The 26,129-nt window shown below is 45.3% G+C and overlaps 1 protein-coding gene across 3 annotated transcripts in view; it reads left to right on the top strand.

Annotated features, from left to right (window-relative positions):
- Positions 1–361: 361 nt before the first annotated feature.
- The window catches only part of ALOX5 (arachidonate 5-lipoxygenase), a 30,789-nt gene continuing 5,021 nt past the window's right edge, over positions 362–26,129 (top strand). Inside the window, exons 1-12 of one of the 3 annotated variants that reach the window (XM_014956294.1) lie at positions 362–548; positions 8,341–8,539; positions 10,630–10,711; positions 12,073–12,195; positions 15,069–15,175; positions 18,182–18,354; positions 19,086–19,232; positions 19,330–19,533; positions 19,736–19,822; positions 21,501–21,679; positions 24,714–24,835; positions 25,706–25,906. In XM_014956294.1, the coding sequence (XP_014811780.1) occupies positions 399–548; positions 8,341–8,539; positions 10,630–10,711; positions 12,073–12,195; positions 15,069–15,175; positions 18,182–18,354; positions 19,086–19,232; positions 19,330–19,533; positions 19,736–19,822; positions 21,501–21,679; positions 24,714–24,835; positions 25,706–25,776 (1,644 nt within the window). In that variant the 5' untranslated portion in view covers positions 362–398 and the 3' untranslated portion in view covers positions 25,777–25,906. Of the gene's footprint in view, positions 549–8,340; positions 8,540–10,629; positions 10,712–12,072; positions 12,196–15,068; positions 15,176–18,181; positions 18,355–19,085; positions 19,233–19,329; positions 19,534–19,735; positions 19,823–21,500; positions 21,680–24,713; positions 24,836–25,705; positions 25,913–26,129 lie in introns of those variants that run through there. The other 2 variants (XM_014956292.1, XM_014956291.1) reach the window with 2 other exon arrangements.

The following is a 26,129-nucleotide window of genomic DNA, read 5'->3' as shown; positions in this document are numbered from 1 at the left end:
AACAGGGGTGCAGTGTGGGGTGGCTGTGAGGGGACAGGATCAGAGTGTGGGGTATCTGTGCAGGGACAGGGGTGCAGTGTGGGGTGGCTGTTCTGGGGTGCAGTGTGGGGTGTCTGTGCAGAACCAGGGGTGCAGCACGGTGTGGGGTGTCCGTGCGGGGCCAGGTGTCAGCAGAGGGTGTCTGTGCCCCACGGGCTGCCCGGGGGGGCGGTGCAGGTCCCGGGGTGGGTTTGCTGGGGAAGGGGCGGGCAGGGCAGAGCCGGGCGGAGACCGAGGAAGAAGAGGAGGAGGAGAAGGAGGAGGAGGCGGCGGCGCTGGGCAGGGTCCGTGCTGGGACAGGAGCTGTGCTGAGCTGCAGCCGGTGGGGTGAGGTCGGGGGGTTGTGTGGCGGGGGGACCATGCCGTCCTACACGGTCACGGTGGCCACGGGCAACCAGTGGTTCGCGGGCACCGACGACTACGTGTACCTGAGCCTGGAGGGGACGGCGGGCTGCAGCGAGAGGCACCTCCTGGACAAACCCTTCTACAACGACTTCGAGCGCGGTGCGGTGAGTGCGGGGCTCCGGGGCTGCGGGGGGGGGCTCCTCTGGTTCGGGGCTTGCAGATTTCCTCCTGTTTTCCTTCCAAATACTAAGCGAAATTGTGTGCTTCCCGTTGCTAGGGTGATGTTTAGGGTCAGTGTTTACTAGCGGTCCCAATGTCTCCCAAGGAATGCAGATTTCCTCCTGTTTTCCTTCCAAATATTAAGCGAAATAGTGTGCTTCCCGTTGCTAGAGTGATGTTTAGGGTCAGTCTTTACTAGCGGTGCCAATATCTCCCCAGGAATTAAAGAATTATAGAATCATAGAATCATTCAGGTTGGAAGAGACCCTTGGGATCATCGAGTCCAACCATCTCCCCTACTCTACAAAGTCCTCCCCTACACCATGTCCCTCAGCACTGCATCTAAACGGCCCTTAAACACATCCAGGGATGGGGACTCCACCCCCTCCCTGGGCAGCCTGTTCCAATGCCCGACCACTCTTTGGGTGAAAAATTCCTTCCTAATGTTCAATCTAAACCCACCCTGTTGGAGCTTGAAGCCGTTCCCTCTCGTTCTGTCACTAATTACCTGTGAGAAGAGACCAGCACCAACCTCTCTACAGAAAGAGGGACCCCCTCCCTGGGCAGCCTGTTCCAATGCCCGACCACTCTTTCGGTGAAAAATTCTTTCCTAATGTTCAATCTAAACCTACCCTGTTGGAGCTTGAAGCCGTTCCCTCTCGTTCTGTCACTAATTACCTGTGAGAAGAGGTAACCTCTACAGAAAGAGGTAAGAGCTTCCCGTGGGAATTGTCGGGCATTCCGACTTGTAGGGCAATTTCGGTGGAAGTTGGAAAAGAGCGTGAAGATGCTGGTGTGAGAATGGGGTTGGGGCTGGGACATGGGCTACGCTATTCCTTCTGTCCTTCATTTCTGCCCTGTGTGGTGCCCTGTCCTCTCTGGGGTCCCATGGAGATGTCCACACTATCCATCTGTGATCACCTCTCCTCTGAGCACTGGTTTAGAATGGCATTCATTTATTTGCTTGTTGTCCACTGTGGAAATAATACACTCAGCTAATTATTATATTTTTTTTTTCCCCCCTCCCAAAATGTGTATTTTATCTGGAAACTTAACTCGGAGTTTCCAAAAGGTCTGGTGGGATGTAAGCAGCTTTGAAAATTTTAACAAATTCCTCCTAAGTCTCTGTGGAAATGAGACCTGCCCCTGCACAGACAAGTGAGATTTCCCTCCCACGGTGCTGCTCTGCCTTGAGGTGTGTTTCTTTAGTCACAGGGTCCACAGCCCAAGTGAGGTGCCTCGTCCCTTCTGCATTAGACATCTCACTCATGGCTAACAGCAGTCAGCACTTTGAGTGGGTGTTGATGGCGTTGTGTAATTATGGTCCCCGGATAATTATCCCCAATGTTCTGAGGAGGTGCTCTAGCAAGTTCAGGTGTGGGGACTTACCAGCCACTGCTGTTGAAGTTATTTTCCTTCATGATTAAACATCCATTAGCTTAGAACCTTGTTATTTAGATCTCCCAAAGGGACATCCAGCCATTCCTTCTCTCTCATCCGGTGAATAGTCACATATTTTAAGCAAAGCTTAACAACAGTGGAAAGAGGGGTTGAAGAAAACCTCAGACTTAGGGTTCTTTTCTATGAGGGGTAAGCCCTTTCTGGATGAGGAGATAAGCACCGGGGTCTCCAGCGACCTTGTGGCTCCTGTCACAGGGAGGAGATGCTGTGATGTGAGCAGTAAATGTGAATTGCTGTGGGACCAGGTCCAGCAGGAGCAGAGGTACCTGTGGGCATGGGACCCTGCTGGGTGAGGAAGCGGAGAAGGGGGATTTGAGGGTGTTGGTATCACTCCAGCAGAAGATGTCTGCACCTAAAAGGAGTAATTGCATCTCCTCGGGAACGTACCTTTGAAAGTCTTCACCCAGGTCCTGGCATTTTATATAAAATGTGGTGGTGTCTTTCTGAGCCAGGCGCTGTCTCTTTTAAAGCGGAGAAGGGGGATTTGAGGGTGTTGGTATCACTCCAGCAGAAGATGTCTGCACCTAAAAGGAGTAATTGCATCTCCTCGGGAACGTGCAATTTCAAAGCAAGTGTCACGGTGTCACTCTGCTTTCTTCCCGTTAACCCAGGTCCTGGCATTTTATATAAAATGTGTTGTTGGCTTTCTGAGCCAGGCGCTGTCTTTTTTTTTTTTTTTTTTTTTTTTGGTGAAACTTGTTTCCAAGTGCAGAGGTTCTTGGCTAAATCCAGATGACAGCTTTTTCTCCCCTTCAAATTTATTATTTCTGTTCACTGTGTGTTTGATACTTCAAATACACAGTCATTTTTTTCAGCACGTATTCATTGTGGAGAAGGAGAATAACTCGGTGTTCCCTAAAGTGTCTGGCTCGTTGGACACTTGCTGTACAAGGTGCTAAGTTTTGTTGTTGAGGATGTTTTCTCGGGGAGCACAGGGTGTTCTTCCAGGCACACTTTCAGGTAACATTGTGCCCAAAACATTGTAAGCCTTACTAATACATTGGGCAAAGAAAGAAGGAAAGAAAAGAAAAATTAGCAATATAGAACCAATAAAAATAAAACTGAAGCTGGCCAAAAGACTTTCAGGTTGATTGGTTTGTAAAATGCAGCAACTGCTTTCACAATTCTGCCTTTAATGTTTCTTTCAATAGCATCTCTAAAATATCCTTTCTCTGCAAAGCAATTCAATTGCAAAATTGGTTTGTAAAATGCAGCAACTGCTTTCAAAATTCTGCCTTTACTGTTTCTTTCAATAGCATCTCTATAATTTCCTTTCTCTGCAAAGCAATTCATTGCAAAAACATTTGCAAAAAAAAAAAAAAAAAAGCACTTTTTTCAGTGGGTGACCAGAATTTTACAGTATTATCTTGTAAGGTTTTGTCTACTTTCCAGTTTCTTTTCTCAATGTTGGGTCAGGCTCAGCAGTTCCATTATCATAGAATGGTTTGAGTTGGAAGAGACCTTAAAGACCATCTAATTCCCACCCCCTGCCCAGGGCAGGGACACCTCCCACCAGACCAGGTTGCTCCAAGCCCCATCCAGCCTGGCCTTGAGCCCCTCCAGGGATGGGGCAGCCACAGCTTCTCTGGGCAACCTGTTCCAGTCTCTCACCACCCTCACAGGAAAGGATTTCTTCCTGAGATCTCATCTAAACCTCCCCTCTCTCAGTTTAATACAATTACCCCTCATCCTATGGCTCCACTCCTTTATAAAGAGTCCTTCTCCATCTCTCCTGCAGCCCCTTTAAGGCTGTTATAGAGTCTCCCCAGAACCTTCTCTTCTCCAGCCTGAACAACTCCAGCTCTCTCAGTCTGTCCTCACAGCAGAGGTGCTCCAGCCCTCTGAACATCTTCGTGACCCTCCTCTGGACCGGTTCCAAGAGGTCCATGTCCTTGCCATTATCCTGGTAATGTCTTCGTTTGAATCAATGCAAATTGTGCACGTTGCTAGAAACGATGAATGAGGGCTCGGGCCAGTTCCGAGTAAGGGATTTGCATGCCAGATGCTGATTGAGGGAAAGGGACGTGGAAAAAAACCCCTGAAGGGGTTTGCACAATGGTAGCTCAGTTGTGTTTTTTTGCCTGACTTAACTCCGAGGACTGGACCCAGGCGATGTAGAAAACCGGAGCTGCTTTTCTTTACTCGCTGTCTTTTGAGTAAGTTCCTGCGGGTGCTGAGCAATTTCAAAGCAAGTGTCACGGTGTCACTCTGCTTTCTTCCCCCTCGTCTGCTTTTTGATTTTGTTGAAAGAAATGCCCTCACAAGTATTTCCAGAAGGGAAATGCAGCTCTTTCCACTTACGCGTTTTGTGCTTATAGAAAGAGGGGTTGTCTGCGTCATCATTTTTGCAATATTAGACCAGTCATAGAATCACAGAGTGGTTTGGGTTGGAAGACCTTAAGATGACCTTAAAGATCATCCAGTTCCACCCCCCTGCCCTGGGCAGGGACACCTCCCACCAGACCAGGTTGCTCAATGCCCCATCCAGCCTGGCCTTGAAAGGTTCTCTCCTCAAAAAGAAAGAGCTTAGGTTTTGCCTGAGATTAAATTGCTTGGACAGGAGGCTACAGGAGTTTGGATGGTCCAGTAGTCTTCATTAATTCTATTCTCTCACTCTGAGCTCAACCTCTGTGAAAACTCATGGCATCTCTGGCTCACTGTGCAGCTATCAGGGATGCCATGTGTTCGCCAGGAGACCTCATCCAACAAGTGCCATAGAAACCTTGAGCAACCAGCTGCCAGTTCCTACCAGGACATTCCACTGTCTTTGTAATCATCTTTGTACCTTTGCTGCATTAGCAAAATTGTCAATTTGGGTCAGCCCATGGCATCATTGGTTTCAAAAGCTGGGTGAGATATCAGGAGGGAATGCTCGCTTTCAGAAGCACCATTAAAATGGGAGCTGTCATAAACAGCTTAGAAACCTTCAGGAACATTTAGGCTAATTAAATGTCCTTTTTGCATTACATCGGCAGTGACTTGTGCAGCTATTTTAGGGCTCTTGTAATATTAGCAAAGAGATTGTTACCAGAGGAATGAGTTTCTTCCAAAGATCGGCTGCCACTGTGACATTTCTATCAACTCTTTGGATCTGATTCACTTTGCTCTTTAATTTAAATCTTAGATGTATGTATATATAGGTGTGACATTATAAAAACTATGGAAATTTATATGTGTAAATGAGGATTTTCTTTAAAAAATTATATTGTTAGCTAAACCTTTAAAGGAGATGAATTTAAAAAAAAGGATATCAGGTATCTTGGGCGACACGGAGCTGATGAGAAGATAAGACTAATTTCAGACTTTGTGCCATACTAATGGCTTGACAGCAACGGGCTTTCATGAGGACTTGAGCTAAAAATAGTGATGTTCATTTCCCCTATCCAGACAGTGTCTTTGGTCACTTTATTCTTCCTCTCTGCACATGGAAATGAGTGAGAAGATGGAGCATAAAAATCCCAAGCAGCTGAACACAAAGCGAATCTGAATCCAGATGCAGTTTATCTCTTGCTTCTGTAGGTTGTTGTATTCGTCTTTATGTGGTTAAATTCCCTTTATATTGGATAATAATTCACATAGGTTTGTGGATGGGTTTGGACTGTGCTTCTTCAAGGTGACTTTTTCCAGCTCCTGGCAGCCAGGTGCAACAAGAGGAGGGTAAAATTGAAAGAGAGGATTAATTTTGAGAGATACATATAAAGCATCTTCCCTTTTTAAATAATGAGGATGATGTGCTTTGGTTTTGGAAGATATCAGATGTTGAATACTTAAGGAAGCTATATATCCCTTTTGTTTCCTCCTTACTGCAGTCGGATTTCTGGGTTTGTCTATCAAGTTTTGCTCCTCTACTGGCGCTGAGTGGTTATAGTGGCTTTCAGAGTGAGGGTGGGCAGGGAGGGGTGGGGATGTCCATGTACTTAAAAATAGGTTTTGTTTGGTTTGTAATTGCAGAAATTGGTCTGTAATTGCAGAAAAAGCTGCACAAGCAGGAAGTGGCCGGGTTTGAGATACGTGGTACCACAGCCTGTGATGATGGACTCTCTTCTGCAAAGTGCCGCCTGGTCCTGGAAGGACACACGAAATTGCAGAAGTACTGACTCAGTGCAAAAGCTGAGCCTGTTAAAGAGTTTATTGACACTGGTTTTATTGAGAAAACCAGGAAATTAATAGGAAACAGAAATGGTTCACGTGCTGCCTGTTTCTGGAAAGAAGGTTAGAAGAATGGGAAACAATATGAGCATGTTATCTATATTTTCTAGCCATCATCCAGAATTCTTTGTGTCCGTTGACAAGAGGGAAGCCGAGAATATTGGACGTGGGGTGACAGGCAAAGATCAGGGTGGTTGTGGGAGGGAGGAATCTCCATTCACTCAGCCAAGAGCATGAGGGTACGTCCTGCTGAAGAGTCAGCAACGCAAACTCCCAAAAAATGTTTAAAATCAGTATATTTATTGGCTTTACAGAAAGAAATATTTCTTTTCTGCTATGGAGATGTAAGGAAAAGTGATAAGCACAATCTTAATATGTCGGTTGGAATCTCAGCTCTGTGATTTTTGTCTCTCAGCTCACGTCCTAGCAGAGGGATGCTGTCAGGCTGAGCTCACCGAGGATCACCGTGCTATTTGTGAAGTGGTTTGTTACCCACCTGGTGTGTATGGGTGTGCTACCGACAGAAACACTGCCAATTTTTTATTTAAGACATGATGGGCTTCCTTTTTAAAATAAACAGTTCAATGTCTATTGCTTGCATTGCATATGCGTAGGGAGAATATATCTCAGACTAAAATTAATCTGTGAAGTCTCAGCAAATCAGCATAAGCACCATCCGTGCCCTTTTTAAATATTTGAGGCTAAAATTAAATTAGGCTGCATGTTAAAAGAAATCCCCACAACCTTGTTAGTATGAAACAGCCTCGTATGAGTTGCAGTGTAGCAGTTGTGACCTGACAGTTTCAAAGTTGATTGAAGAACATCTTTGGGGAAAGACAGGCAAGGACAATGTTTTATTGTCTGCAGGATGGACTTCAAAGCCTAAAGGGTTTTTTTTTTATTTTTCTCTGGCTTCTGTGAGTCAATTAGATGTGACAAACTTTACGAAAGCTCGTTTTTTTATATGATGCATTGTGAGAGAACTGAGGTCTGTCCTCCCAAACTTCGGTGGACAGATAGACATCTTCATCCCAAAGTAATCATGACAGCTGATAATTCCTGGATAGCTCATAGAAAAGAATACTTTGCGTCAATAACGGGGGAAACTTGGGCTAAAATGGGAGAGGAAGGGTTGCCAAAGGGTCCTTCTTATGTGTGTTCTTCAATCATGTGGGTGCAAGTTGCTGTGAATCTTTCTTTTGTAGCTGTTGAGATAATAAGTGTCATCTGGAGGCATTTAAAAATTACTTTCATTTTCTCCTGTCTGGAATTTAGTCTTTCTTCTCTCTTCAGCTTTGGTCCTTAGGTGAATTAGCATTTCCCTAGCAAGTAGGAGACAGTACCAGTGGGCATATACCAAATGCCTGAGGAAGCCTAAGAAAGAGCTCCTGAAAAGCACAAGCCGAGTGTGGTGTCCAGGTCAGGAGCCCCATGGCAGAGCTCACCCAGGATGGTGGGTCTCTGCAGGTGGATCTCATGCCTTAACTCATCCTTTTGACACCAGCAGCTGCTTGGTCTCTGAGATTGTTGACCGTGTTGCGAAAAACCAGAAGAGAAGGAAGTCTCTGCTCGTAACCACATGAAGCTTAGCAGGATCATCTGAGCAGAGCAGGCTTTGGCTGCTGCTCCCGTGGTTGCCAAAGCCCATTCAGCTTTGTCATGATGAGCAATTGGCTATTTCCCCTTGTCTGGAGCTGTTTACACTCCTGGAAAGTGAGAGTTAATTCCTATTAATTGCCTCACACGGTGTGGTGTCTTCCTGGTTATATTTGAAACGATTACTCATTTCTTCCTATGCTGGTATTGCTTAATGCAAGTGCCACCAGAACTGTCATTTGGTGGGTGCCGTCCCCATGTGTGGTAAGAGGCTACATTTCAAGGAATAATATCATTTTTAGATTGCGTACAGAAACGTTTCTCCATCTCCAGAGTGTTTTACATGTTCTTCTTTGTTCTTTCATTGAACTTGCATTGTGGTCCAATATTAGATTGTCCTTTTCTCACCCAGCAGAAGCTGGAAAGTCCTGTCGTACCCATGCCATCTCAGGGAAGGCCAGGTACCCTTGTGTAGTGCTGGTTGTGCTTCCCCCACATGCGGTGGATCATTGTCTGTGTTCTGCTCTGCAGGTTGACTCCTATGATGTGACTGTGGAAGAAGACCTTGGAGAAATTCAGCTAATAAAAATCGAGAAACGAAAATACTGGTACCAGGATGACTGGTACCTTAAGTACGTCACTGTGAAAACGCCGATGGGTGACTACTTGGAGTTCCCATGTTACCGTTGGATTACAGATGAAAAAGAGGTTGTCCTTCGAGATGGAAGAGGTGAGAGCCATAAGAAATCTGATTTCCTGCAGAACATCCAGAATTCTTCCACCTCTCCTTCCCCTTTCTCCATGTACCTCCCAGTCTTCTCTTCCCACTGCCACTCACCTTCTGCTTCCTGGGGAATGGGCTTTCCCTGGAGCTCTTTCTGAGCACTTTGTTGGGCTGGGCAGTGGCAGTTGAGTTGGGTATTTTGAGGAGCACGTGCGAGGTAGAGTCCTTACACTGGCATGTTACATCGGTCTTGCATTTGAAGGCTGGCCCTAACACCAAATTTTTGTCTTCTCCACATCTCCATTGCTGGAAGCCTTTTTGATCTAACTAGGATTAGTGTCCCATCTTTGTTTCTTACTAAGCCCTTGATTAATTGTCTGTAAATTGTCTTGTTTTCTTGAGAGTGAAATAAAATCCTGAAGTAGGCTGCTCAGCAGGTGAAAGACTGACTTGAAACAGCAACTTCACTTTTCACCCCTTCCCTTTGCGTGCTCTCAATTCCAGGAGAAGGCAGGATGAGATGGATATGGCTGCTGCAAGTATAGAATCATAGAATGATAGAATGGTTCAGGTTGGAAGGGACCTCAAAGACCATCTCATTCCAACCCCCCCTGCCCTGGGTAAGGACACCTCCCACCAGACCAGGTTCCTCAAAGCCCCATCCAGCCTGGCCTTGAACCCCTCCAGGGATGGGGCAGCCACAGCTTCTCTGGGCAACCTGTTCCAGTGTCTCACCACCCTCACAGCAAAGAATTTCTTCCTAAGATCTAATCTAAATCTCCCCTCTTTCAGTTTAAAACCATTATCCCTCGTCCTATCACTACATTCCCTGACAAAGAGTCCCTCCCCATCTCTCCTGTGGCCTCCTTCAGCTACCAGAAGGCTGTTATAAGGTCTCCCTGGAGCCTTCTCTTCTCCAGGCTGAACAACTCCAACTCTCTCAACCTGTCCTCACAGTGGAGGTGCTCCAGCCCTCTGATCATTTTCGTGTCTTCCTCTGGACCCATTCCAACAGGTTCATGTCCTTCCTGTGCTGAGGACTCCAGAGCTGGACACAGTGCTCCAGGTGGGGTCTCACCAGAGCAGTGGTGGCCAAGTGAGAAAACTCTGTTCAGAGTGGCCTGTTGGACCCAAAACTTGGGTTTTAACTGTCTCTGCTGTGATCAGGGTCGGGGCAGATATTTGTCACTGATGTTTGCTTGTTCCCCTCTGTGCTTCCTAGCGTAGATTGGCTGCTGTAGTGGTCTGCAGCATGAATGCCTTGAGACAGCTGAAACAATATAGGACATGGTAGGAAATAAATGTTTATCTTTCCATTAAGTTTTTTGGCTACTCCTGGCTGAGGAATTTTTCACTGGAAGCCTTTTGTCCTGTAATCACAACTATGTGTTAGTTTATTTTTTGTCTCCGGAAGGTCTTTCCATTTTTCCTAATTTTATTTATAACAACTGTGACACTTCCATGGAAAGTGGCTTTGCATGGCTTCTGGAGGATGGTGAGGTACAGGACAAAAGCAGATGAAACCCTGTTGGTAACTTGAACACAACCAGCTGGAAACCGTTAGCCATGTCTGTTATCGGTTGAATTACCTCTGATATCTCCAACCCAAACAACTGCCTCCATGAAAATCCTGCTGGATTTATCTGCCTTCCCGTTTGCATATGTAAATTGAGTCACGTACCTTGCCCTTTCTCTGATCACTAAGGAAGCCTGGGTGCTATTTAATGGTGTAGTGAATGCATAGTCAGAAGAGCAAGTTGTCTGGAAAAAAAGTCTCATTGGTTTTTCTTCCTGTTTTCATGATAAGAAGATATGATTATCACCCCAAGCTGAGAGGGGAGAGCACAGCTCAAGGAGAGAGGGCAGGAGATGTTTCCTGCAGAGGTCTTTTAGGAGAGAAGGTTAGCTGGGACAATGTTGTGATTTCTCTTATTGATGAAAATTTGGTTAAATTTAATAGCCATGACTCTATTCAGACCATTTAACGCCAGACCAGAAATTTGAAGGTTTGGAAACTTGGCTGTCCTTCCCAAGCCCTGGGCACAGTGGTGGGTAGAGAAACCCCATAAACCTGTCTTTTTTGCCTTGTTTCACAGCAAAGCTCCCCCGGGATGACAAGACCCAGATTCTCAAGCAGCACAGACGCAAAGAGCTCGAGACCCGTCAAAAAACCTACCGGTGAGTTTCCCCAACGCTCCCCAGAAGGTCCAGGGCCTGTTCCCATCAGGTCAGAGTTTGGCAGAGTATGTTCAGATTATCATATTGCTCTCATTACTGGACTGCTGAGCAAGAGAAACCATAAATTACCATGTTGGCCATGGTTTTTAAGCCTGTCTGGAAGGGTTAAGTCGGAATTTCTGCATGGGCCCTCCGGCACACAATAGTGCTTTCAAGGATGATTTGAAAACACATTTCATTTTCCTTTTACAAGTGGTGCTTCAGTTTTGGAACACAATCTGAAGGTGTCAGCTCTTACCAGAGTTAATTTAATTTGTTTCCTGCCCTGGGGTGTAGTGGAAGATCCAGCCCTGGAATGTGCTACCAGGACACAGTGTGATACCCACCTTTACACTATCATAGGCATTTTTCCTTAACCAAGGTCACAATGAGAAAATGCTATCTTTTATCAATGGGTAGCTCCAGAAGGCATTAGACATTTCCTTTTCCTAGAGCTGTACTCTCTGTTAAAATAACAAAAGTTTCTTGCACTGGCCTATCGTTATTGTGAGCGTAAGGACCAGAAGGACAGAGCGTCCATTTAGAATTGATGGATGGGGGCCTGGTTTTGATATCATTTGACTAAGAAAGGTGGGAAATAGAGCAGAGGGAAACACAGTTGAAAACGGGGTGTGGTGTAAAATTTTACTTACTTATGCAAAAAGGAAGGCAAAACCATTTGTAGTTTCAGGGAAATAGCTATTTACAATTCCAATGCATCACTGATAACACACAATGCTGTCTGTGTGTGGCAGGCAATTTGGAAATGCCATTGAAACAGTGTTCTTTACAAATTGCCTTCTTTTGTTTTCAAGGTAAAAATGGGGCACAGTGCAAGAACACACGTGGCAGAGAGTGTGTGCCATGACCACTAGGAATTAAGACTCTCGGTGTCTCCATCGAAGAGATGCCTTTTGGAGGGACCTAAATATGTGTCTGAGCATCTTGGTTCTGCACAAATGTAGCCCCAAGAATGAGTGTGCTTTGGGGGGGCGGATCTCTGTCTCTCTGCCCCCTCCCCTCCCAATATGTTTGAAGCTACTCCCAATTTCAACCAAATGTGACAAGAGTTTGGAAATGTCACAGATATTGGTACTTCCAGTTTTGGAAAGGTGGGCGGCCAAGTAGATGCCTTCCGTTGTACTTCAGGATCCTGTAGGGAACTGGTAGGTATTGATGTGCTATAAGTCACTGGTTTTGGCCCCCAAATGAGTCTGATGCCACTTTACTTTGTAGAGTTGAGTCACAGAGGCAGAGTAGGCAGAGACGGCTCTCCTGGTGGTGGGATGATGTGGTTAATCCAACCTCCCTTCTGTTCTCAGCTGGAAGGAGTGGCACCCAGGCTTTCCCCTGAGCATCGATGCCCACTCTCACAGCGATCTGCCTCGTGACATCCAGTTTGACAACGAGAAAGGAATCGACTTCATTCTGAACTACTCTAAAGCGTAAGTGTGTGGGGGACTTTTTTGCAAAATCTCTTTTGGGGCAGGGTAAGGATCTCATCGCCTTTCAGGTTTCATAGAAATCTCCAAATTGGATTCTTTTCTCACAGTTGGATCTGCAGCCAATTAAAGTAGGAATGAATTGAAGGGTTTTTTTTTTTTTTAAAGTATCAATATTTTAAGCTTTTCACAGTGGGAACGGACTGAGCCTCTGTGTTCTCATTAGACACTGTTTTGGCTGTAGACAGGTGGAGAGGCACTGGGAAAACCATAGGAAAAAGGACTATTGCACCTGATAACTTAGGCTTTTGGCTTAGTTCTCAGAGTTGCCCTTAGAGATACCTCTCTCCCCTGACTGTTAGCCATAATTTGGCCTTTTAGTCACGTACTAAAAGAAGATGTTATCAATGCAGCCACGAGAACCTGCTGAAGAAAAGCTGCTCTGAGCAGCTCATCAGTTAAACACATCTGAATGTTATCTGCTTGGGGCAACAAAGTCACTGTCCAACCACGTGTACGTGTCATGTCATTGAAAAAAAACCAAGAGTCCTGGCTGTTGGATGAGCCTGAATAATCAATGAAGCCTCATTAACCCTGTAGTGTTTCAAACAGGACCTCTCTGGCCCATGAGTCCCCTACTGAGCTGTTTCACGTCCCCAGGTCACATCGTATTATCTCAAACATCCCACTGTACTATCAGATGGTTGGATAGTCTGAGATGAGAAAACACTGGCCCAAGATCACCCACAATTTCTACATCTGTGGTTCTGTTAATACGCTGGTCTCTTCATATTTTGGAAAGGTGTTCCTCCTGGTATTTGGGTGATCAGAGAGAGAATATGTCATCAAGCATAGGTTGGTGTAAAAAATTGGGAGTTTGATAGCCACACTGAGAAACTTGCAGCTTTTAATAACAGTTAATATTTGCTCTCTTCCACACTAGGATCTGGTTTTGATGCCTTGTAACATCAGCAAATCTTTTTTCTTAGCATAACTGATCTCCAGCAGGTATGAACAGGGTGATGGCTGTGTTTTTGCACCATATATGGCCCACCTGGTATTTCAGAGCTCATTGGAATAAGGCATCTCAACAGCTTTGAAGACCAGGGGTCTCTAGCTTTCTGTCTCGTGCAAACTAGGATGTTAGGAGAATGATGGAACAGGCTGTAGAGCGTGTGCTGTTGTAACTTTCTAATGCAATATTAGCTGTTACGCCAGAGAAGTGGCTGTGGGGTCACACAAGGAGTTTCATTAATGGTATAAATGACAGACAGATGCTTCCTGCCCCCAGGTTTACCTAATGGCACATGGCCATGCTTCCTCCAGAAGTTCATCTGTGATTTTGACACCTCGTATCTGTCCAGAAAGTCCTGCCTGGTAGTTAACTCCCCCATGCTTCCTCCAGAAGTTCATCTGTGATTTAGATACCTCATATCTGTCCAGAAAGTCCTACCCAGTAGTTAACTCCCATCTTTGATCCTTGTGCGGTCATTCTGCGTCCCTGTCAGCTGGGGAGAGATCTCTGGAGAAGTCATCTCCTGTTCCAGGCTAGAAGGTTGCATGAGTTTTGCTTCTTAACGTGCCTCCAGATATCTTCTACCTTGAGCAGCAGCAGAAATGGTCCAGTCTATGTGCATCCCGTGTGGGCTCAGTGCAGAAGCAGCTCCTCTGTCTGGGTTATGGTCATGCTGGTCTAGACCCTTCCTCTAGGTGATCACCTGCAGTTTTTTCCAGGTTTTTGGTGCTCTTCAGCCACTTTTAAACTAGATCTTTTTAAGATGCCTAGTCTCAGTTTACTGTTTGTAAATCCACCCTCCTAAGGTTCTCCCTCCCACAAATGCTGTTTGGGAGGATTTCCTGTGACACTGTGACCTTTCCTCCATTATCTGCCCTTATCTTTGTTGATGTATTTGCTTTTCTTTGCGCTTTTGAAGTGTTAGTGGAAAGCCGGCTTTCTTTTTTCAAGTTCATTATTTGCTTTCTAGACAAAAGAAGTTTTTATAGCAACAGTTTAGCATTTATGTAACAATTTAGGACCTGTGATCTCCTACGAGATGAACTTGCTCGACTGTGTTGTGGAAATAATACTTGGCTGAATTAGCACTTTAAGACAGATGTTTGAGACCAGGCTGGATGGGGCTTTCAGCAACCTGGTTTTGAGGGAGGTGTCCCTGCCCATGGCAGGGGGGTTGGAGCTCGATGATCTTTAAGGACCCTTCCAACTTTAACCCTTCTGTGATTCTATATTTCTGGCTCCCAACCCCACCGTGTTCATGTGATGTCTGCAGCCAAGTGACTCGGTTCCTGGGGTTATAGATAAGCGTCAAGTTTAATCAGCAGCTCAAGTAGTTAGAAAGCTTTCAAAAAACCTCAGGTCTCATGCTGTAGGGATCCAGTCTGACCTTGGTCATGTAGACACTTCCAGGAGGTGTTCTCTTTGCAAATATTGACTGGACTGATCTTGGGTTCGTGTTTGTTCTGACTTTGTGCGCATCACTCAATCTCTTTGGTGTCACCAAACCCCTTTCTGAACCAGGGCTCATAATGATCTTAGCACCCTCAGCTGGTGCCTTTCTGACTATAGTTTTTCTATGACATAGGTCTTAAAACACTGCCATTTTTGGCTGTTGATAATAACTCCAGAATGGAAGTCAGTAAATGCAATTACAGGGACTGGACCCTTGAGACACCTTTCAGGCTCCTGCGTAAAGGGTACAGCCCACAAATTTAATCCTGTAAGGGTGACCAATCTCACATCCACCACTGGAAAATGTATTGTGTGCAGGTATATAAAAGGGCAGGAAAGAATAGGGATGGGTACTGAGGAAGCTGGAGATGGTTTTTTTTCAGATATGTTTTCTTTTGTTTTATTTTAGGATGGAGAACCTTTATATCAACCGTTTCATGCACATGTTCCAGTCCTCCTGGAGTGATTTTGCAGATTTTGAGAGGATCTTTGTCAGAATCAGCAACACAATTTCCGGTGGGGTTATCAGCATTTGTTCATGTTTGTGTCTTAGAATGACTAATTAGTTGTCTTCTACATATCTGATTAGGATGGAAGTGGCTGGCCTGTACTTCTGCTTTACCATGGTTTTTCATAAATAAACTGTTATCTCAGACTGCTGATCACACCAGCATCCCGCAAGACCAAAAAACAGAGTTTACAATCTTACACAACCTTAAAATTACTGGGAATTGCTCAGTGACCTTCTTTGACGTGAGCTCTACTGGAGGTCAGGCCAGTTGGGTGTCATAATCCCTTTTGGCTTTTAGAAATGTGTTTTCAGATATGTGCAAGTCCCAGAGGACGAATTTTCATAAGTATTTCCCATCTAAACGTAGAGATGGCTTAGTGGGAGTGTTCTTTGGAGCACATAAGCTGTTAGGGCACTCTTTTGAAGGTTTGATCATGTGTCTCCTGCTTCAGCCATCTAAATACATGGAAGATCTCCAAAGAGATTTTGGAGATTTTGGACATTTGAGAATGTTCTCTGCTAAAGGCAAGTATGAGGGTGACCCCTCTGGCCTCTTATGGAGATCTGACGTCCTCAGTCCTGGTGGCACTGCTTCTAAGAGTCCTGGCTCCTTGACCCTGTCCTGATACAGGGAGAGTACCACTGCCTGGGTTCTGCTGTCGTGACCTCACCTGAATCTCCTCTCAGTTGGTTCTCCTGGGCCATTTCTGTCAATTCCATAGGGCAGCTCAAATGCCTTTTGGTGGTAAATGGTTCCTAATAAGGGTCGTTTTGACAGAACTTATCAAAAGTTGTGAAAAATGCATGCTGACAGGCCAGCAGATCTGGGGATGGGTGTCAAAGAGCTGGGAATGACCTGGGAGCTGTTTCTTCTTCACCTACAACCAGGACGGGCTGTCAGACCACAACGCGGGGAACCCTGGTTCTTAATTGGAAATTAGTGCGAGTTGGGCCTGAAAAGGCTTGTGGCATTTATCCAAAAAGCCATCTCTTTTCAAAAACGTGTCAGAATGAGCTGTGCCTGCTGCATTCAATGTCTTGCTGTGCTTGTCATTGCGTACTCACATCTTCTTGCTAGAAGACAAAAATCCCTCTCTAAGAGTGAGAGTTTCGCTTTTGTATTCGCAGCTGTTGGGTTTCTGCAGGGTCACTCGTACTGTTAGAAACTCTACCAATGTAGTATGAAGATGTCAAAGACAAAATACTATTTTCTTTAACCCTTTTCAATACAAGCTTCCTAACAGTTATGTAGAAGAAGTGCAGATAAACATGGGGTTTTGAAGTTCATGGTTTCTGGGAAGCCTTGGTTTTGTGACCCGGATCCAACCTTCGACTATCACCCATGGTCACGTTATTTTACTGTGGTTTTGGAAATGATAGATACACAGCTACTATGAGTTGATTATTGTGTGGTTCTTCCAACGTGCATCAATGGCCTGTTCAGACCCTGCAAAGGAAAATCCTTTTCCCCCCTGCTCCGAAGTTTTGCTCCTCTTCAGGCTGCCTAAGGAGCAGTTAACAGAAATGAGAGTAATTTCTGCAGTCTCGGCTATAAAACAAAGCACACGAGCTGGCCAGAGCTATTAAAAACTAATTACAGCAATTTGTTACATTTAATAAGATTGCTTCCTAAATTATTTTTAACACAGGAATTAGATATAATCTACAATTAATTTCATTGATAATGTTTCCATACTCGTGAGGGAAGCTCCAATTCTGTTAGTTTTAAACGTTAAGCATCAGTCTCAGTTATACAAATGCAACTCTGAATCTGCTTATTTGCCAGTCTGGGCAGAAACAGGGCTAGTGGAGAAAGTGGTTCAAGGCATTTTTCGGTCATCCAGTTTCTGTCCAAAGCGATTAGTCATTTTTTGCTTTGTCTCGACTTCAGATACAGCTCCAGACTCATTATAAAATTGACAGAGGTGATGTAGATGTCAGCTTTAAGTAAACTTAACTTTTTTCCACTCTGTTAGCAAGCATTGTGAGTTTTGAGACTTTTTTCTTTTAATTATCGCTGCATTCCTTCAGGCCTACCTTTTTCATCCTTTCACTCTTTGTAGAAGAATAAATTGCTTTCAGAAAAAATTCTATCTTGTCTGAAAACAGGCAACTGTGGAAAACTTTACTTGCTTTGTTTTTTCCCCTGAAGACACCAATGGGATTTTTAATATTAAACATGTTTTTTTTCTGACTCTGAAATTGTAGGCTGAAGTAGCAACATGACATTATGAAAGAAGACACTGGAAATGGGGAAAACATCCAGTAGTACTGTATGTGTAATAGCAAAGAGATGGAGTACCCAAAACTAGCATTTTCATAGAATCATAGAATGGTTCAGGTTGGAAGAGACCTTAAGGGATCAAGTTCCAACCCCCCTGCCACAGGCAGGGACATTTTATTAAGAAGTGATGTTAATCTGGGTTTGTATTGGCAGTTGGAAAATAGACAGAGGGAAAAAAGGTGTTAAACAATAAAAATGAGCAGTTTTACTGAGTCAAAGTCAAAACCCTTCCCCAGATGTCCCTTACCCATCTCCAGCCAAGAGAACTGCTCCAGCCACTGCTGCTCTTTCCCTACCCACGTTGCTCTGTATTTCCCTTCTCCTGCCTGTGCCATCTATTTTGACTCAGGGTACTGCATAACCTGAGAATTTGAAGAGTGAGATTTCCAAATATCGTGGAAGACCCGAGAAGGTGGTCTGCAGATGGAGAGAGTATTTTTTTTTTTCATAGCAGTAGAATATTTTACTCCTCTTTGCTTCTGTACACGGAGAAACAAATTATTATCAATTTAATTCTTTTCGAAGTGAAAAGCAAAGGTTGCATTGTTCTTTTAAGTGATTTTTCTTAAAATTCTGTGGCACCTTTTGAATCCTTTTCTTGCTACTTTCTTTAGTCAAAGTTGCAATGCAGCGTAACAGAATGTGGGGGGAAAGGGAGTAATCCTACCATACAGCAGGATATTGATGCAGTGCAGATATTGATGCCGCAGCCTTGTTTTCCCTTTAGAGTACGTGATGCAGCACTGGAAGGAAGATTTTATGTTTGGCTACCAGTTCCTGAATGGATGCAATCCCGTGCTGATCCGGAGATGCACAGAGATACCCAAGAAGTTGCCCGTGACTATGGATATGGTAGAATGCAGTCTGGAGAGGAACCTAACCCTGGAGCAGGAGGTGAAGGTATGGGTCTGAGCGAGGTTGGACTTCATCTCTTCCTTCTCATATCCTTTAACCTCCAAACCCTGTTCCAACTGCTTTCAGCCACATCTCCTCTCTTCAGGCTGTGTGGCTGATTATGGCAAAGCTCATTGTCTCTACAGACTGGTGACACTTCTGTTGACTGTTTTCTCCTGAAGCTGCAGGCCATGTCTTTCTCCAGGTCCAGTTAAAGAGGTGTCACCAGGAGGTGAAGGGCCCTTTTTCAGTGGTTTCCCTTGAAAGGTCAGGGATTGACCGACTGCCTCAGAGGGGAAAAGTTGCTTCTCCCCTTCCTGATGGTGTCTTACCCTGTTGTGACCTGCAGAGTTAGACTGAGATGCTGAAGAAGGGTTGGCAAGGGTGGTCTGTGCAATGAGCAGGGGGGTCTCTTCAGCTGGCAGCGTGGAACTTGTTTGCATCTTGGTGTCACTGCATAAATGCCAAAGACATAGTCACTCTTTGCTGAAAGGCTCGCTGTCAGACTCAGCAGACACAGGTGTCAGGTAGTTTGTATAAAGGTCTTTCCTGTCTCAGTGGCATCACCCCTGGGCCACCATGAGCAAGAGTGGGCCATTGGCCCCTTGTAACCACGGGGCATAAGCCAGCCTCTGGCAGAGACTTCACAGCCTTCTTTGTTCCAAGCCTTGCTGCTTGCACTCCATTAAAACACATCACACTTGCCTTTTTTTGCCTTTTTTTTTTTATTTCCCCAGGCAGGAAACATTTTCATTGTGGACTATGAGCTGCTGGATGGTGTGGATGCCAACAAAACTGACCCGTGCACGATACAGTACTTGGCTGCACCCATCTGTCTGCTGTATAAGAATCTGGAGAATAAAATCGTTCCCATTGCAATCCAGGTGGGCTCAGTGTCAGCGTCTTCAACGGGGACACATTTGTTGTTTCATCTTAAACATAAATGACTTGGGGTTTTTGCATTCTTTTGATACCTTTCAGCTTGGTCAAAAGCCTGGCCCAGACAATCCCATATTCCTTCCTTCGGACGCCACGTACGACTGGCTGCTAGCTAAAATTTGGGTTCGCTCATCTGATTTTCACATCCACCAGACAGTGACCCACCTCCTGCGGACACACTTGGTCTCCGAGGTGTTCAGCATAGCCATGTTCCGGCAGCTGCCTGCTGTACATCCCCTCTTCAAGGTTGGTTCTTGCGTGGAGGGAGGTTATCACATCAGTTTGACAAACCGAAAGAATAGTTGGAGATAGTTTGGCTGGCTGCCCTGCAGGGCAATGTACAGCTCAGCCACCAGGACTTCCAGGGCTTGAGACTTTACGCCTGGTTGCTGTTGAATTCAGTCAGAGAATTTGCCTTCTTTCATTTTTTTTTTGTCCCGTTTTGCAGCTCTTGGTGCCACACATGCGGTTCACGATAGCCATCAACACCAAAGCCCGAGAACAGCTTATCTGTGAATGTGGCCTTTTTGACAAGGTAAATAATCCCTTCTGTGAATCTTCGTTACTCTTCATGGTTCTGTGTGTGCTTTTATCCCTTAACCCTCACAAACTGCCTTGTTTCTTGACCTTTCTGCTAAAGGGCAAACACAACTAATCCCACCGGAGAAAGTGGCACACAGAACTGATGTTAGAGTTAAAAGGTGTTATCTTTTACCTCTAAATAGCTGGTTCAGAACCGGCCGTCGTCATTAGAAAGTTGGTATCTCATTTACTCATAGCTGGTGTGGCTTTAGGGTATAAGAGTGCAAGGTATAACATCCACATACATCCCTGCACATGTATGCATGCAGTTAAGTCCCCAATTTTTTTTGTGAGTACTCAGCTGTTCATTTTGGGACAGGGTAGTGAGCAAAAAAACTTGTGATTGCAAAAGAGACATTTGCACCAGGGAAAGATGTGTAGATAAGGCAGTTTTCGAAGCCCACAAATAGCAGGTGGAGATTCCAACCTGTCATCTTGAACTGCCATGAACAGCAGATCTGCTGGGGTCAAAACTCAGCTTCATCCGAGGCAGTGAGATGTAGCTGTATGTCATGGACTGCGGTGCAGATCTTAGGTCAAACCTGAACATCTAAGTCTGACTGTGCTGGTATTTAACACGTACCCAGCCCTTCCTCCCCTGGCTGCCTGAGTTGTGGCATCCTGCATTTAGGAACCACAGCTGGTTGTCATGCAGTGGTCTCTGTGACAACACGTTAGCAGCAAATGGGAAGCTTGGGGAGGTTTCAAGAAGGGAGCCTGTGCTTCAGGACAACTCTGTCCCCCTTAAACCTCCAGCACCAGACCAAAAATAACTTCCATGCTCCAGAGTTTTTCACTCAAGGAGAAGAGAGATGTTAAATCCAGGCACCACCTTCCTTGTCTTCTGTGCTCTGCTCCTGACTGTGGAGTCCTGGCAGGCACTTCCATCCCATATGGACCATAAAGTCCATACGAGTGCATGGCTGAGACCTGCCAGCAGGGAGCCTGGAGTTACAGAATTTGTTGGTTCCACTGTAGAGGAACAACCAGCCAGAGGACAGTAAGTGTAAGGTGGCCACTGCTACACCATATGGTAGAAAAGCAACATTTGGGAGCTTTTCTGCAGTGATTGTCCAAAGAGTGTTGCAGTGCTGTTTGTTGTGGCCACTCCATGTTTTCCAAATGTAACCTCTACTCAAACCCTGGCCAATTCTCATGAGTAATCACCCAGCGGGGTTGATCTCCTGGTTGATTCCAAGGTGGCTAATAGTGACCTGCATCCCTGAACGCTTCCTCCTAAACCACTGCTGCTGGGTGGTTTCACAAAAGCCCTGCTCTGACACACTCCTGGCTGCCTTCACACACAGGTTCTGGAGCATAGGGCTGGCAGAAACTGCTTTGGGTTCCATACGTCCATGTTGCTGTGCTTTATTACTGCATTCCATTATGAAGAGGTGCCGTACTTATCTATGGAGAAAATGTGGATATTAACAGTGATTCACGGATTCCCCGAAGTCAAAATGCACAGTTGCAGTAGACCTCTTTAGTTCAGTACTTGTATGTGTGTAGATCTGGTTTTCTCCTTGAAAAACAGATTTTTGAACACCATCTCCTGTGAATTTGGAAAGCCAGTCTCAGCCCAAAGTGGACGTGTTCTCCTACTGTTCCTTGTCTTGCCCTTCTTCCTGCAGGCAAACGCCACGGGTGGAGGAGGACATGTACAAATGGTGCAGAAAGCAATGAAGGACCTGACTTACAACTCCCTCTGCTTCCCTGAGGAGATCAAAGCTAAAGGGATGGACAGCAAAGAGGATATCCCCTACTACTATTACCGGGATGACGGCATTAAAGTCTGGGAGGCTATAAAGAGGTAAGAGACCATAGTTGTAGTTATGGCTGATACAAGTCACTGTCACAGAGATGTGACTTCATTTTCCCTCCTCTCATTTTGCTCTTCATCACAGCCTGGTAAGCAACACCTGGGCTGTTGAGTCACACGGTGCCTTTTCCATCTGGCTTATCTCATCCGAGGAAAAATATATAGTCAAGCACACACCCTTGAAAGACTGCTAATTCCTGCTTTTTTTCAGCCCCTTTTTCTTGTCTCGTGCATTTCTCAGGCCCCTTTATACGTACTCTTCTGCAGGATTTTTCAGGGTTTAGTGAGTTGGAATTTAGCCCTGCAAAGGGAATTTAATTAGCTTTTTTTTTTTTACCACTGCACAAACCAAGAGAGAATCCATCTCTGAGCCAGCTGCGTGAGCTCCTCAGGGTTCTTGTGGAGTGGAAACATGAGGTTGGCTTGCACGAGAGTTGTGTTTTGAAAGTAAAGACATTAAGCATTAACTGACGTGAGCCAAACCTTCTAAAAATGCCTTAAAATTGCAAGGCCCAGGTTTTGACAGGAAGGGCAGCAGTTCTGAGTCAGGAGAGGTGCTGCAGAGCTGCTTGACCACACAAATGTGGCTCCTTTTCAGAGACAAAATGCTGCTCAGAATGGCATGATTCATATGTGTTCGTTTTTTTTTTTAATTCTACAGTGGCATTTCATTTGACAAACAGCGTATTTTTGCATGGCACAAATTGCTTGCTAAACGTGCAGCTGTTTCTGGTCACATAGCTTTTGAAAAGCGTGTTCATTAAAAATCAGATCTTTTGTGTATGCAGAGTGAGGGGTTTATAATGCAATGTTTAAAGTGTTGGGTACATTTGTCTCCTCTGTTTTCTCTGTGTTTTGGCAAGGGGTTATCTTGCAATATTTCCTGCAATTGTTAGAGCCCATTTGAGAGAAAAGGAAGTTATAACTCCTCTGTGGTTGTTTTCTTGATGCAGTCTGTGTTGGGTTTTTTTTGTCCCTCTTCTCTTTCCTATGTAGTCTTTGCTGATTGAGAGATGCCTTTTCAAATACCAGGTAGTACTTAGTCAACTCAATTAATTTTGACTGTTTGTGGGTGTTAACGTAGCTGGAGGAAGGTGTTACGCTGCCTCAGAGTTGGCTGAGAAATTCTTCCTGAGTAATTTGGGTTAGAAATGGCGTGGGCAAGTACCCTTTTGAGTGTATGATGCCCCTCACCCATGAACCCACGGGCATGATTGTGTCTAGTCACCATGAATCTCCTACGCTCTGCAGAGGTGTCAGTCTCTACTTTTTTTATGAAATAGCTTATATCCCTAGCATTGCTTCACATGGGGTAGAAGGCCAAGACTTAAGAAAGCTGATAATGCTGTTCCTATAGGGACAACGAGGTTCACATGGCAAATTCTTAAACCCTTCTCTAATACTCAGCTTCTTCTCAATGCCTATAAATACTTAAAGGGTGGTTGTCAGGAGGATGGGGACAGTCTTTTTTCAGTGGTGCCCAGTGACAGGACAAGAGGAAATGGGCACAAACTTGAATGTAGGAAGTTCCATCTGTACATGAGGAGGAACTTCTTTCCTGTGAGGGCGGCAGAGCCCTGGAAGAGGCTGCCCAGAGAGTTGGTGGAGTCTCCATCTCTGGAGACATTCAAACCCACCTGGACACCCAACCTGCTCTGGGTGACCCTGCTCTGGCAGGGGGTTGGACTAGATGATCTCCAGAGATCCCTTCCAATCCCATGTCATCCTGTGATTCTTATTTCTGATCAAACTGCAGATATATATTCCATCACAAAAGGCCTCATCCACACTTTATACACTTATTTATATTTGTATGGAAGAGGATCTAAAATACTGCCATTGTGTAAGAGAAGGATCATCTTCTGTATGCGTTTGGCAGAGGTGCCAGGTGGTGGAGGTAGACCTCATGCAGGGCAGCTTTGTCTCTGCCTGTTACAGAGTTTTTCTTTTCCTTTGGCTTCCTCTGGAAGCCAAAATTATTTAAATTCTTGGTGTTCATGCAGTTGTTTGCCTCAATGGCAACTCTTGACTTGGTTGGTTAATACAAACCACATTGACAGATTTGTAAAGGTCTCCAAATTGCAATAAATTTGTAGCTTGTCAGGGGAGAAATCGGTGTTGGATAACAATTTTTGATCCCATTAGTCAGCTTCCACAGTCAAATGTTTCACCCCATGGGTTGTTGTCAAAATATTTAGCAAGAGAATACAGGTACCTGCAGAGCTAACAGAATATCTCAGCATAGCTCCGTGAAGCAGTTGCTCAGTCACAAAATGCAAATCTTCAGGAAATCAGGCTTACCTATTTTCACTGCTTTCAGAACTATATCTGTTATCTCAGCGTTTTAAGAGCCTTTCCTTTTGAGATGGTTTAGCCTGGGAAGTTTTTATAGAAACAGGGATTTTGAGAAGAGGAACTGAACAGGGAGGAGGTGTCTGCTCTATGCAGTGGGTGCAGGAAAAAGCTCTAGACCTCCCCAAGAGAATTTTCCTGGGCCACCCCCACTTTGGAGGGTGCCACTTGAGTTTTGTCAAAAGGATGTGCGGAAGGAGGGGATCAACTGTTTGAATGATATATTCAGGAGCAGCTTTGGAGCATCCCACGTACAGGGGGTGGTGCTGGTATCACAGTTTGGGAACCCGTGTTCCCAGTGTGACAGCCATGTGGATATGCCAGAGGGAGCATATATTAAGTGAAGGAAAGGATGTAGACGTGATGATAGACGTCCAGGCAGGAGTAAAGCCTCAAATAGGAGAGTAAAGCACAGATGACTTTTCAGGGGATGCAGTGTGGTCCAGCATTTTTTGGTTGGGGGAGGAAGTGACTCAGAAGTTAATCAAAGTTGCCTCTGCGCATTCCCACTGCTTGTGGGAAGGAGGTAGGAGGGTGCTGAGACCTGCTCTTGCCCTTCTTTCCCCGTGCATCATCTGCCTCCTCTGCAAGGTCAGTAGAAGGTCTTCAGGGAATGGCAGGCTTGCTTTCTCCTTTACGTTTTGTCTTGTTCACTTGTTCCTGTGTCTTGTAGTTTTGCAGAGGATGTGATTCACATCTACTATGAGAGCGACGAGGTGGTGTGTGAGGATGTGGAGCTCCAAGCCTTCGTCAAAGACGTTTACGTTTATGGGATGAGGGGCGTGAAGGCATCAGGTAAGGTATGATGGCCCAGCTGGGTCTGAAGCTTGTCGAGTCCCTGCTGACAGCAATGCTCCATGCACAGCAGATCTTGAGCTGATGGAGACCCTCTCCCTTCTTGTCCCAAAGATGCTCAGTTTCATGGGTGAGACCCTGGATTAGGTCCTCCCTCTCCCAGGAGACAGCTTCTTCCTTTGCCACAGATTCGCACCATGAGCTTGAGCAACTCTTGTAATCTCTCTGTACGCTGGGTCCTGTGACCTTGTCTGCTCATGCTTTAAGCATTAGGAGAGGGGATGTCTGTATGTACTGCTGGAATCACCAGGCAGACTGATAGGAATCACAAGGAGCAGTGAGATGCCCTTGAATCCTCTCCTCCAAACCTAGCACCAAATTAAGAACAAGTAAGAACTTCCCCAGGAGTATCTTGCTGCACTTTGTTCAGCACCTGTGGCATTGTTGAGCTGTTCTGCTCTCTTCAAGAGAAGATATACTCATCATCCTTTCCAAGAAATACTTTCCTTTGCTCTGTCTCCTCATGCTGTCTCTCATTTCTTGCAAACCATTACTTGGCTGTGGGAGCTCTCACCCATAACACAGCTCTATTCTTTCACCTGACTTAACATCTCCTGCCTTTCCCTAAACCTAGTTTTTTTCCCTCAACTCACATTTTGTCCAAGCTGGATGGGGCTTTGAGCAACCTGGTCTGGTGGGAGGTGTCCCTGCCCAGGGCAGGGGGTGGGAACTGGATGATCTTTAAGGTCCCTTCCAACCCAAACCATTCTATGATTCTTTTCCCTTCTTTCTTTATGTGACTGATTATTCCCCTTCAAAGACAGCTTGATGCAACTATTTCTGTTCCTCATTCTGTTGTTTTTCTTCCAGAAGTTCTCGTTTCCTCACTTCCTGTTTCAGCAAATCAGCTCTCCCTGCTCTCTCTCTCGCAGCCCGCTTGATTGCTGAGCCTCGGACCTTTATTATGTGCTCACAGTCATTTGCTCCTTGGCATGGCCCTTCCCTGCTTGCACTGCAGACTGAGGAAAAAGGGAGCATCTGAGGCCTCTGTGGACTCTCTGGGTTCCTTGCTGCAGGGTAGGTAGGGTGAGAAGACATGGACATAGCGGTTTTTTGAAGGTCTGATTATACTTTGCCTTTCCCTTAAGCACCACCACATATTTTACAAATGGTGGTGGTGCCTCACAAACCTGTGTGAGGTTTAATCTGTTTTTATGGCTGGACAGGCCAGATGCAGAGACTTTGGGTGACTCCTGTTGGACACCACAACAAGATTCAGAAAAAGAGTGCCCTG

Source organism: Calidris pugnax, unplaced genomic scaffold (genome assembly GCF_001431845.1).
Source record: "Calidris pugnax isolate Ruff unplaced genomic scaffold, ASM143184v1 scaffold196, whole genome shotgun sequence".
NCBI classification, from domain to species: Eukaryota; Metazoa; Chordata; class Aves; order Charadriiformes; family Scolopacidae; genus Calidris; species Calidris pugnax.
The sequence above is the reverse complement of the archived record's forward strand: the minus strand, read 5'-3'. Positions and strand labels throughout refer to the sequence as shown.